The sequence below is a fragment of the Syngnathus leptorhynchus genome, chromosome 5, assembly GCF_054491065.1.
Source record: "Syngnathus leptorhynchus isolate UIUO chromosome 5, UIUO_Slep, whole genome shotgun sequence".
Lineage (NCBI taxonomy): Eukaryota > Metazoa > Chordata > Actinopteri > Syngnathiformes > Syngnathidae > Syngnathus > Syngnathus leptorhynchus.
This window is the reverse complement of record NC_141199.1, coordinates 15,175,441-15,188,314: the sequence shown is the minus strand read 5'-3', so window position 1 is coordinate 15,188,314 and position 12,874 is coordinate 15,175,441. Positions and strand designations below refer to the sequence as shown.

General features: G+C 42.9%; 2 protein-coding genes across 2 annotated transcripts; both read left to right on the top strand.

The window, feature by feature from the left end:
* Positions 1-2,067: 2,067 nt before the first annotated feature.
* Positions 2,068-6,339, top strand: nptxrb (neuronal pentraxin receptor b). Its single transcript, XM_085912678.1, has 5 exons — positions 2,068-2,887; positions 3,780-4,164; positions 4,627-4,868; positions 5,447-5,626; positions 6,094-6,339. Exons 1-5 carry the CDS (start codon positions 2,171-2,173, stop codon positions 6,337-6,339), a joined length of 1,770 nt encoding a protein of 589 aa, XP_085768804.1. The 5' UTR covers positions 2,068-2,170.
* A 2,923-nt stretch (positions 6,340-9,262) lies between these two features.
* Positions 9,263-11,610, top strand: LOC147057211 (dynein axonemal light chain 4). Its single transcript, XM_085911512.1, has 4 exons — positions 9,263-9,407; positions 9,798-9,877; positions 10,132-10,215; positions 10,531-11,610. Exons 2-4 carry the CDS (start codon positions 9,806-9,808, stop codon positions 10,693-10,695), a joined length of 321 nt encoding a protein of 106 aa, XP_085767638.1. The 5' UTR covers positions 9,263-9,407; positions 9,798-9,805; the 3' UTR covers positions 10,696-11,610.
* The last annotated feature ends 1,264 nt before the right edge of the window (positions 11,611-12,874 follow it).

The window sequence follows — 12,874 nt, the reverse complement described above, 5'->3', positions numbered from 1 at the left end:
TCGTTTTTTTTCTTCCCCCTAATTCTCCCGAATAGCTTGGATAAGAATTTTTCCTACATGGCATTGAAGGCATCATTTTATGGCCAATTGACACAGAAATCGAGGTAACTCTAAATAGTTCCCTTCACAATAAAACACTTTGTTTGCCTTACCTTCAAACTGAGTTCCTTTTGACATTTTGCCTTCATCAAGCACCAATACTTAATACAGATGCACATAAAAACATTTTTCAGGAATCCCACAGGGGGGCGCTATTGTGCTACACAAAAAGGCCACGACGCCCTCAGATTCGTCACGAAAGCTTGTTCAATAGCAATTATTTGTATCCTCGCTCACAGGTGTCAAACTCAAGGCCCCGGGGGCCAGATACGGCCCGCCACATCACTTTATGTGGCCCGCAAAGACAAATTGTGCATCAAATTTGTGTGTCACTACTACAATTGCAAATTGTCTTCACTTTTAATTTTTTTTTTTAAATATTTGACCATTTTTTACTCATCTGATTTGAAAATGAATTTGTTTTGTAGCTTTTACTGTATATAATATGAGGTGCTTATACATGTATTCATAATGGCCCTCCGAAAAGAAGCTAGAGTTTGACAGCCCTGTCCTAGCTGCTTTGAAATGACTTTGGATGACACCAATGACACTCTTGTCTATTTCATACAGCGAGTGACCTCTATTGAGAGGCCAGGCGGAATTAAAGTCGTCCCCGTGGTGTCATCGGTGGCCCACTTCTGTGCAAGTGCGTGCGTGCGTGAGTGCGCATGCCACCTCTGAGATTAAGCTGAAATCTAGGCTGCAGGTCACACCAAATATTAACACCAGTCAAGTAGAATATGATGAAGCCTCATTTTGAGGAGTTAGGACTGAAATGAGAAACCATAAGCATGACTTGACTTTTTCAGTCATATGTTTGTAGCCCCGATTAATTTCATGGCAACTAAGAAGAAGAAAAATGATTAAAAAAAAATCTGTTTTCTGAATTTTGCTCAATTCTTCCAACGTTGATGCTAACCATGTTGTTTTACATCGTTTGTTAGTATTAAGAGAAGTAAACCTCATTCGCATGACCTTTGTTTGTTAGCGTGATGTGGCTAACTCATTAACATGCATTTTCAGCAGCGTTATTCGGTTGCTTCCGTTTTAGTTTCAGCTCACTTTCTTCAATTTTTCTCCTCTATTTACTCATCTACACTCTGTGTGTTTCCCCGGACATTTAACTGAGCAAAGCAATTGATTTATTCCCTTTCATTGTGTTTGAGAACTGTGAACGTGGGCCATTAATGTTTAATGACACTTTGCTTCCAGTTTTCTCTCATGTGTGGAGGTGTTATAAAATAGACCAAAACATTTATCTATAAAATGATAATATGAGTTTAATGCAATGCAGATAATTTTTTTGCTTGTGTATCTTTAAAAAAAAAAAAATACATAGGAAGTGGATTTAACATAATTGCTGATGTCATCACAATTGCAATATTACATATTTTAAATCAATACATTATCCTTCCTTCTGAGACAAAACAACTTTCATATGGCCTTTAACTAAAATAACTTTGCTATTCTGATATTGTAAATTAATTTTGTGTGGATATTTTTTGAAAAGGATAGGAGAATACTCTTTGACTGCAAGGCAGAAGCTCGAACCATTTGGAAGACTCGGTCTTGCAGTGGTCCTACAAATAGAACAATATGACATTTCATTGTCACCTTTTTTTTTTTTCTTCTGCTTCTTGTCACGCTACATCCTGCCATACACACACACACACACACACACACACACACACACACACACACACACACACACACACACACACACACACACACACACACACACACACACACACACACACACACACACACACACTTGCATTGATCCATCACGGCCTTGTTTGTTCACACTGCTGCTACTGCGAATTCACCCCGGCCAGCCTGCTGCGACTGACGCAGAGGCTCACAGTTTAGCTCCTCCTCCTCCTCCTCCTCCTCCTCTTGCACGGCGCAGTCTCCATGGCAACACACAGAGGAGAGAGCAGCTTAGCAACAACACGACGAGCATCCAGACTGCTCGGTACTCCAGAGCGGCAGACATCCTCCGAGAGAATCCTCTCCAATTGTCACGTTGACATTTTTCATTGAGATTGATCGTTTTTTGATTTACAGTACAATGAAGTTCATGGTGGTTCTGGTGGGCGCCGGCACGCTGGCCTTCCTCGGCGCCGTCATCTGCATCTTTGCCAGCGTTTACCCCCGTAAACACGCCGCGGCTCTGGCCGACAACGGCACCCTGACGTCAGAGACGCTCCTCCAGCCTCTGGAGCGGCCCGGCGCGGTGGCTCACGCCGGTCCGCTCGGTGCTCTGCACGGCGCCGACTCCTACGGCGGAGAGAACGGACTGGGCATGGGGCTTCCCACGTTAAACGAGCTCAACCTCGGCGAGGAGACCGGCCGAGGTTCGGCTAAGGTGTTCAGCTACAGCCGACTCATCTGCACACCGGTTCCGCTCGGGGACTGTAAGAGGAAAGATGCGGGGCGGCAGCCGCTGGCGGACGACCCTCTCGTCGATGAGGAGTGGACGTTCCTACGCACCACCGCGGAGGAACTCCGGCAGATGGTCATGCAGCAGAACGACCAGATCCTCATGGACCAGAGAACGATTCGCGAGCTGACAGGAAAGCTGAGTGAGTGCGAGAGCGGACTGGAAGAGGAGGACAGCGGGAGGGCCGGACCCGAACGCAGTATCGGGGTCTGGACCGGTAACCGGCGGGTCATGGCCGGGGACGACGTCAGCTCTTCGGCCGCCTCGCAGCTGCAGACGGCCCGAGCCGTGGAGGAGCTTGCTCGGGCCATCATGGACCTGAAGGACCGAATTGAGAAGCTAGAGGTAAGAGCAGATTAGTATTGTTTTTCCCACAATGCATTTTTTTTTCTTTGTTTAAAATAATCAACTTTGCTTGCCGAATTGTATAAAAATCTCCGTTTTTTTTTTCTTTTTTACTTTAACTTCAACTTGACCAAGTTCCTCCTCAATATTTTTACGGGCCGTGAGAAGCCAAAATCGCCAAAAGTCACGATTAAATTCAGTTGCCCAATACTCCATGTCAGCATCAAGACAATTTGCACTTATTATCACCATATCAATAAAAACATTACACTTGCTAAAAAATTATACATCTATGTCGATTCTTAGGGTTAGGGTTAATCCTTCACCCCCGACACGCCCCAGTACTGTGACAGCGGTATTTCTCCCTCCCCTCATTCCACATGCAGGATAGAGAGACATAAATAAAAGATGAAGCTGGCCAGGTTGTGCAGAGAAAGGTCAGCTTCTTAACAGCTTGCGTGTTTGTGTGTGTGTGGGCGAAAGATGGAGACAGGGGCACGCTTAGAAAGAAATATACAGTTCCAAGGTTATCAATAAATATCCTGGACATGCAGTCGTTGCCTCAGCAACTCTTCATATGTAATCATCTTTGTTCTTTTGGGGGGGTTTTTTCAAGTCAATATTGATTGACACGACATCTTCATTATATTTCAGTCACCTTTGACAAACAATAAGACAATCAATATAGATGATTGTCTTGTCTATTGCCAAGTCCTTAAAGTTAAATGAATTTATTATCTGTTTCAATTCTAAATCAAATGTATGTCCCAGTATTTTTGCCCACATAAAAAAAAAAAAAAAAGTCCGAATTTGGAATGATTTTTTTTTTCCTTCTGAATGACAAGAACCTTTTTTTGGAAGTTAGAATGACTCAGTATTTGGCCTCCTCCAGGCAGAGATCGGCCCAGCTGCTTTGAACCTCACGGACACGTCTACAGGAACAAGCAGCAGCAGCACACCGGTGACCACCAAGCCCCCCACACCACCCACCGGCAACACCAACCCCGTGCCCCCGGGCCCGGCGCCCCCAGGCCCGGCGCCGGCAGGCCCCGGGGCCAGACGACCGGGCTCTCCCGCCTCCAAGTTCCCGGCCAAGGGGACCCCGGGTCGCGGGAAAGCTCCGTGGAGGGTGGAGGATCTGGAGGGTGAGCTGGAGAGGAAAATCAAAATGTTGGAGAAGGAGCGGCAGGCCATGAGGAAGGAGACACAAGGGCAGTATGAGAAGATCACCCAGGGCTTGGACACCGCCAACCACCGTGTCAGTGAACTGGAGCACAGTGAGTGGGCTTTACCAAAAAGCGAAAAGCATATTATCGTCTCGAAACTTTATGTCTCGCTAGCTCAAATACTTTGAGCACCCTTTTAAATTCTCATTTTGTCTTGAGTCATCCATTTGTCGAGGAGGCTTCCTCTAGCGAAAGGGCAAATCTTCTTAGATTATTCATTGCTTGAGAGAAAAAGAGAAAAAAAACGTATAGTTGAGGGTGGCTCTTTACAGAGAGTTCATAATAAATCAAAAAAATATATTTTTTTATACCGGAAATACTTTTCGAGTCTGTTAAGTAGTCACATGTTATCCTCCATCCGTCTCATGCTGCTTTCAGATTCTTTCTTTTCGAGACGCTATTGTAGCTGAGAGCCTGATCATTAGTGGAGCTCTTACTTGGAGCAAAAATAACGTTCTTGTGTCACCATTCACAAGTGCCGCCGTCTTCTGTCAACATTCTTTTTCTCGAAAGCCCTAACAGAACCGTCCTTCCCCGACGGCTTCGTGCTGTCCTTCCCCATGCGCACCAACTACATGTACGGCCTGGTCCGGAAGGAGATCACCGAGATGTACGCCTTCACCGCTTGTGTGTGGCTGAAGGCTAAGGAAGGCGGGATCGGTACACCTTTCTCCTACTCGGTACCCGGACAGCCTAACGAGCTGGTGTTGCTGCAGGGTGTCCACAACCCCGTGGAGCTGCTCATCAATGATAAGGTACAAAGCCAGATCTTGATCCAGATAGTCTAAATGTATATATGTAATATTATATTGTGTTTTTTGTTTGCTGAGAACACAACCGATTGTTATGCGTTCTTACTCTGTGTGACAAAAGATTCTGATTAACTAACAATCGGTCAGGCTACCATTTGATCCCAAGCGACGGTCGTATGCTAGCCAGACATTTAGCATGAAAAAGTAGCAAAAGCGGCCTTACATTGTCACTCAACACATGAATTATCCAAATCAAAGTTCATTGTTAAAAAAAAATAAAGATTGTCAATCCAGGTTTGGGCTCAGAGTCAACCTTTGTTATGTTGCAGCCTTCATATTCACTTGTGTCCAATTACACACATGGATGCCTCTCACAAAGTAACAAGTCACAAAGAAAGTTACCGTAAATTTCGGACTATAAGCCGCGACTTTTTTCGCAAATATTGATCCAGAAATCACGAGCTTTATCTGGTGCGGCTTATAGTCCGGTGCGGCTTATAGTCGGAAAATTACGGTAATACTTTACAGCCCTGCCAAGCCAACATTTCACTCGACTAACTCGTCCTTACATTCACTCCCAGGTAGCACAGTTGCCGCTGTCTCTCCCTCAAGACACATGGCAGCATATCTGCGTTAGCTGGACCCTGAGGGACGGTGTGTGGAAGGCCTACCAGGGTGGCAAGATGAAGGGGCGGGGAGAAGGACTGGCCGCTTGGCACCCCATCAAACCTGGTGGGGTGCTCATCCTGGGCCAGGAGCAGGTAAAAAATGATTGGGGGGGGGATGTTCGGAGGGAAATGGATGCTATCCTTCTATTATTCACGGAAACTCACATTTTCGATAAAAGGAAATCCGATTTTGTTCTATTGATGTTGAAGAGTTTTTTTGGGTTGTAAACTTTGCGGACACGCTAACGTTAGCATGTTGCTTTGTTATTTTGTCACTTTTAAGGGGGTTATACGTTCCACGATCACCAATTGCGGCTGATCGATAAGATTTCCACGAGTTAATTAATAAGTCTTGCTGCTGGTGCAAGTTCTTCTTTGTCTTCCATTTACAAGACAAAAGAGAAGAATGGTAGTCAAGGGACAGGGAAGGAGAAATTTGGGAGTGATGAGCGCCAATGTTCATCGTCTACATTTCTCTCGGAAGATTCCTGCCCTGACAAATAAATAGAAAACAAACAAAATGATTATCCTGAACCACACCTTTCTTTCCCCAACCCAAGGACACCCTCGGCGGACGTTTCGATGCCTCCCAGGCACTGGTTGGTGAACTATCCCAGTTCAACTTATGGGACCGGGTATTGAAGCCCGCCGAAGTCGCCTCCCTGGCGGAATGCAACTCCTCGGTACTCGGGAACATCGCCCCCTGGACCGATCTGGACGTAGACGTCTATGGAGGAGCCATCAAGGAGTCCTTAGACCCCTGCCACGCTGCTGAGAGATCCAACCCCTCCAGCCCAAAACAGTGAAGGCCGAGAGAGGGGTAAATGAAATGACTTGAGAATGTAAAGCATTTGTTCGGAGCTCGAGGAGCTGACGGGACGTAGCGAATCTAACGTTAAGAGCTCGTCTGTTTTCCATGTGGGTGTTTTCGGTGTTTAGTTCTAAACTGAGAATGAGGTTCGTCTTGGGATTGATGACCTTAGTTGGGTCATCGAAACACAAGCTTGTAAATGGACTATCAGTGCTAGTTTGGGTCAATCATCTCTGTGAAGTGAAAAATCATAGCTTGGAGATTTTTCGGGTTGTGATGCAAGTGTAGTCGGTGAAGATGGAAAGCTTTTGTGTCACCTCATGTTGTGTTTATTGCTGAAATCGAGTTCTCGAGGATTCTCAAGATCATGACGTCATGTTCAAGTGTGCATACTCCTCCCACCGTTCGCAGTGATCTAATAGCGTAAATGTGTAATTATTGTGTGTTTATGTAACCTTGCTAATGTTACTCGCCCCGCGGAAGCTTGACACAATCGCACAATCGGGAAAAGCAGCACTCTCGATCCATTCGCACTTTGATGCCAAACTGTGATTTAGAAGATTAAATTGTACCTTGGCTAAACTAAACCCCACAGGATGGTTTTTTTTTTTTTTTTTAATGCTCGGATTTTTGTCCCTCTCAAGACGTCTTGTTTGGGTAAATTGAAAATTCCATTTGTAAAGAACATTAAAAGTCATCAAGTAATTCAATAAAAAGTTTTTTTTTTTCCCACAAGTAATAATGGTTTTAAATTGCTATGATTTAATTTCATTTTTACCCGACCAAAATGTAAGTTTGTGCATTCAAGTGTGATTTACTTCAAACTATTTATATAAGTGCAGAGACGTACGCAAATAAAATTTCATATTATCACAAGTCTGTGTTTCACATTTAAAAAAAATTTAACTAATTCATGTCCTCATTTTATAAGAATAAAAATATGATGAGATTCAAGTTGTTCAAGCTGGAAATGATCTGACAGTGCTCCAAAAAAAAAAAAAGAAATTTGCACAATAACTCTCACAGATGGACAAAGAGACACAAGCACAAAGATAATTATCATTATAAATACAGATGCACGAGGGAGGATGGAGATTCTCCAGGCATTAGTGTTGGAGAAGAACAATAACCCGATGCTTATTGCATTAATTAAAATCGTACGAAAGCTTTTCTGCATTGCAAATTCATCTCCCTGGGATAAAACCGCTTAAAGGGCCTTGTGGAAAATATTGAAAATACTGGCCTCAATTGACACAACCCAAAAAAACAGAATTAGTTGAAAAACAAATTAGATCAGTGGCAGCCTTCAGGTTTTGTGCCATTTGACTGTTTTTCCAATCAACTGATTTCTGGGGTGTTTGTTGTTCGTCATGAATGTAGCAAAGACTTTGAATTCAACGTTCCAAGTTCAAGTGTAAGTTTTTCTAAGCACACAAAAATAATACGTGGGGTCTTTCAAAACCTAAAAACTCTTTGACTGTGAGGCAGACATGCTCACCGCTAATCATCGTTTTGTCATTTGCATCATATCGTCTCATGACTCACTGCCGTATTATCCAGCCGTCAGTCAGTCTGTCTTCACGTATCGATTCGATAATTATCACGTATAGACATCATTTCACCGCCCATCCCCTTTTCAACCCCCTAAACAATCTGCATCCGCTACAAATGAATTATAGATGCTCACTAATTGGCTTTCCTGCAGGCAGCCACACGACACAAACCTTTGCTTGACCTTTTTATCTTGCCGCTGCCTTCACAAACACACATAAAAAAGTTTTTTTCTACATTCTCGCATTGCCTCGCTGTGACTCATCCCACTCGGGTTATTCCAAAAGTCATCGACAAAATGTTAGCTTTCATCTGTCGTCGAGAAACTGTTTAAAAGAAGCTCGCATCTTCCCTCTGGGATTCTTTATCACAAGCCTACATTTCTTATCCTTTGGTTATTCAGTCCACATTCATACCTTACTGCAATTTTTTTACAGGAGGCCTTGAGCTTCATTAGAACGATCCCAGCACACATTTAGCATGCAGTTTGAGTTAGTCATTTTAATGACATCTCAAACAGAAGTTGTGTAGGCCAAGCCACTAAGTCTTTTCTCCTTTTGAGGAGTTTACATGTTGATACAGAATACTAAATGTCATACAAAAACATTTATAATCACAATTATCACTCCTTTACACAATCCGTTTTCTTTTAAACACCTAAATAATTGAGATTGTCCTCCTTGCTTGTTAACCGCTGTCACAATCAAACTGGGTCATTCGGATTTATGTCGTTAAATGGCGTAATTGCGTAATCTGGTGTCACGCAATTAGTCATACAACACGCTGATTATCTACGTGATCAGAGCCCACACACTCTGAGAGGTTCATCTGGACTGGAGCTGACCTGGAGCTGACCTGATCATCATTGAGAGCCCAAACAAGAGATGAGGAATATTATTATTTTGTCATGTTTTCCTGCCTGTCCAAAGATTCGTAATCCAATCTGATCTACGGCAGAGTGAGTAGTACTTGTTTCAGATTAACCCTTAGATGCATAAATGGGTAAAGAAATGACCCAATGAGGTTTTTAAAAAATATATCTTTATAAAAAAAGATGTTATCTTTTCATATTCCAGGTATTCCTCAAAAAGCATGTTTTTAAACACGCACACAAGGGATGTTCACAATGTTCACATTTTTCTATGACTGTTCTTTTTCAAAAAAATTAAAAAGTAGCCAAACAAGTGTCTATTGAGAAAACTTTAAAAATAGAGAATAACAATAAAATTAAAAAATAAACCAAAATACATCGCACAATTGTATGAAATATAAAAACAGTCAAATTCAAATCCATTTGATAAAAATAAATACATCAGAAAATAAATGATTTAATAAATATGTCAAACAAGAGCTCGAGTCGATTGATTGACAAGACCAAGAGCCAATAGAGATGCTGTGTGTCACGAGTAGGCGGGGCTTCTTCTGTCCGTGTAGTTCTTGTTTAAAATGTCCCCCTAACAACCCCTGGGACTCAAACTGTGGAACTTTTCCTGCGGTCCAAACGCCTCTTGAGTAAGTCATTCAACATTTTCATGTCTAGCTGGTAACAAACCCTGAAGAGTCAACGACCGCCTGCTTAAAGAGAATGTGTTTAATGTTATCTGTTCGCCACGAAGCTAACGCTAAGCTAACCGGATAGCTCGTGAACGATGCTTCTTAGGCTTCCAGTATCTCCACCTGCTGCCTGCTTGGTGTTTACAAACTGGCCACAATGGTTGTCCTTTGTTTTTAAAGATAAAAACGTGCAATTTGAGTGGAAAATGACTTTTGACTTTCGCAAGTGGATGCTTTGTTCTTTCGCTAGCTTGGTAGGTTTCTTGTGTGTTGTTGCTAAGTGTTGCTCGGTACTAACAAATGTACATTTTTTAGAATCAATTGTTTTAACGTGGTAACTGTTCACAGGAGTCGTGATGGCAGGAACAGGCGAGGCAAAGAAAGAAGAGGCCGACTACAAGAGACTCCACAGTTTCCCACTTATCAGGGTAGGAGAGTGGTGGTGATATCATCAGTCATGATGTTCTGAGCACTGAATCTGGAGTGTGGTTTGGAGAATGCAAGGGAAAAATATAGTTTGAGAATGACAACATTTATAATCTACATTATAAAGACAAGTCATGGGTGTAAATTCCTCACGCAGCAGGAACATTTCATCTGTCTGTGACTCTGAGATAGATGAAGCAGAAATATGTAAATGATTATAATCGTATCAGAAGATAAAGTATTGATTTGTCCTCAGCACACGGACATGCCTGAGGAAATGAGGGTCGAGACGATGGAACTGTGCGTGACTGCCTGTGAAAAGTTTGCTACCAACAATGAGGTACGTTGGCGACAAAATGGAAGTGCGATTATTTTTGTTTATTTTTTTTTTCCCCGCATTGAAAAAGTGGTTCCAGTGTGAAAAAAATACAATCTGATATATGTAGGTCAGCCTCCAATAGTGAAATAATGTATAACCGGTACCCTTTTAAAGTGCATTAGGAAAAGCATTGTTTAACTCCTCACGAAAATTCAATAATCAGGGATAATACATTTTTATTGGGGACAAGCGGATGGATTAAATGTGAGCTTAAGTGGGAGTTGTTCTGATGTTTTTTTTTCCCCCCCACATGGACTTCCTGCCATTGGTCCCCAGAGCGCCGCCAAGATGATCAAAGAGTCCATGGACAAGAAGTTCGGCAGTTCGTGGCACGTGGTGATCGGCGAGGGCTTTGGCTTTGAGGTCACGCACGAGGTGAAGAACCTGCTCTACATGTTCTTTGGAGGTAGTTTGGCCGTGTGCGTGTGGAAGTGCTCCTAGCACACGCATACATACAGCCCCTTCCTATTATTTACTCGTCTCGCCGACTCGGTGAAAGCAAACCAGCTGCCAGTTGGACTACAAAAAGGTCACTGAGGTTGACGGCTGCTTGAACTATGGGGAGAAGAACTTTGACATCAAGTCTTGACTTGAAGACACTTGAACAGCTTCCTGCCTTATCTCACATTTGTCTTTCTTTCCAAGGACTTTCCATGTTGTCACCACTCACTTTGAACTTAACGGGCCAGGGTTCTCCAAACAATTTATGTTCTCTATCCTCTGCAGGGACCGTCTAGTGTGTGTGTGCGTGTGTGCTGGACACACACGCGCACACCACCACTTCCAACGTTCACGTCCTCTTAACATTTCTTACAATGAGACGCACTTGTCTTTCAATACAATGTTTTTAGATTTTTTTTTAAAAACGTGTACATAGTCGGATGCGTCTTTTAACAAGTGGCATCTTCGTACAAACGACCTGATCTACCTTTTGTTCTTGTTGTAGAGAATTTTTTATAACAACCCGGCATGTTTAACCGCCTTTGTTCTGTATCAACGGTACAGACACAGAATGAGGCGGACTGCCTAAGTGAAATCCGAACGACTGAAGCAGATTTGTCAATTTTTCCTGTTTACCGAGGTCGCTTTAGAGCCATAACACGAGGAGGGACCCTCCTGTGTCCAGGCGTGTCAAGTATAACACTTCTCCCAACACGTCAGCGCTTTCCGACAAGCATTTTCTACGTCTCGTTAGTAGATGCCGACAATTTGGTTACGTGGCAATAATCCCGCCTTTAGCCCTCTACGGCATAGGTGAAGGATCTTCTGTCCCTGTGATTTTAAAGAACTGCTGAGCTAGTGGCGAACATGAGCGAAAGATATCATGGGTAATAAACTCTGAAATGTGTAACAAAAGTTTGTGCTGTTTGTTGACAGGACAGAATAGTCTTGTTTTGTTCTAAGGCAGCCGGGAAGTAACGCCCAAGACGCAACGGTCATTAGCGACTTCACGGAGCGTACGTTGTCTTGTGTTGTGCCTGCATTTGGAAAAAAAAAGTTAAAAAGCGAGCTCGTCACCGAGGAATACCGAGCCGCCGGCTAACACGATGCAAGACTCTTCAAACAAATACAGAGGAAGAAACTCCCGACGTAACTCAACGAGGACTAACAAGACGAGCGCTTTTCATCATCAGCCAAAGAGAAGACAAACAAAAAAAAAGTTGTTGTGAGTATGTTTGCGCAGATGATATTTGCAAGCATCCAAAAGGGGTCTGACTGGAACAAAAATATTCCGCAACTATGTCGGTAATAACTAGCCAAGAAGCTCACTTATACTTTTTCAAGAAAACTTCTTACCTTGATATAAAAGTCAAAACCCTTGACAAGTATTCTTATTACGATGTACAATGTTTAGCGCACGACCCAAAGCAGGGTATAAGTTTAGCAGCATGTTCTTTTTTTTTTTTTTTTTTTTAAGGTATTTTGTCAGAAACTCCGAAGGAATTTCTTTCAACATAACATTTCATAGGTTTTCCCCGAGCTAATTCAAGTGACGTCATTGTCCCTTGCATTATGCCAGCACAAGGGCATCGTGACCCACTGAAGTTGTTGACAGAATGAGTTTAATGTACCCAAACATGCAATCAGGTCACTTTGCACTCTAGCCAAAAACAGAAAAACAATATAGTGTTTGAATCCTCCTGTGATCCTAACACAACAAGAGCTGAACACGTCTCTAAGGTCAAGATATTTTCGGACCTCCGGAATCTTTGAACATAAATGTCTGAATCGCCAAACACCTGAACCGTGATTATTCAACTGCTCAAAATACGCTGCTAGCAATAAACTGGCGCTAGCACACGCTACATGGACAATTTCAACTCTGGTGAGGATTCCAGTGGGTCTTGTAAACATGGTCCGCCCCTCCCAAGCTGCTAACAATATGGCACATCTCATTGATTATTAATAAAAGCCCTTCTTTAAATATCTCCTCCCACCGCTTTTGTCACTTCATTGTTAAATATTAATCGGTGGAGTCACACTCCTGTTGGCACGATTAGATGGTATTGAATCTCAAGTACAGGCAGTTTTTGAAATCCTCAAAGGTTTTAAGGTTAATTTTGGCACCCAAAAAGTAGAGACATTGATCTCCAGCTGACATCTGAACCACAATTTCCCG

What these genes read in the sequence shown, in the direction of transcription:
- nptxrb (XM_085912678.1), top strand. Translation starts at nt 2,171, where the DNA reads ATGAAGTTCATGGTGGTTCTGGTGGGCGCCGGCACGCTGGCCTTCCTC. An exon ending in TGTCAGTGAACTGGAGCACA is followed by an intron (nt 4,165 to 4,626) that starts GTGAGTGGGCTT and finishes TTTTCTCGAAAG; the next exon opens with CCCTAACAGAACCGTCCTTC. An exon ending in TCATCCTGGGCCAGGAGCAG is followed by an intron (nt 5,627 to 6,093) that starts GTAAAAAATGAT and finishes CCCCAACCCAAG; the next exon opens with GACACCCTCGGCGGACGTTT.
- LOC147057211 (XM_085911512.1), top strand. Translation starts at nt 9,806, where the DNA reads ATGGCAGGAACAGGCGAGGCAAAGAAAGAAGAGGCCGACTACAAGAGA. An exon ending in ACAGTTTCCCACTTATCAGG is followed by an intron (nt 9,878 to 10,131) that starts GTAGGAGAGTGG and finishes ATTTGTCCTCAG; the next exon opens with CACACGGACATGCCTGAGGA. An exon ending in AGTTTGCTACCAACAATGAG is followed by an intron (nt 10,216 to 10,530) that starts GTACGTTGGCGA and finishes ATTGGTCCCCAG; the next exon opens with AGCGCCGCCAAGATGATCAA.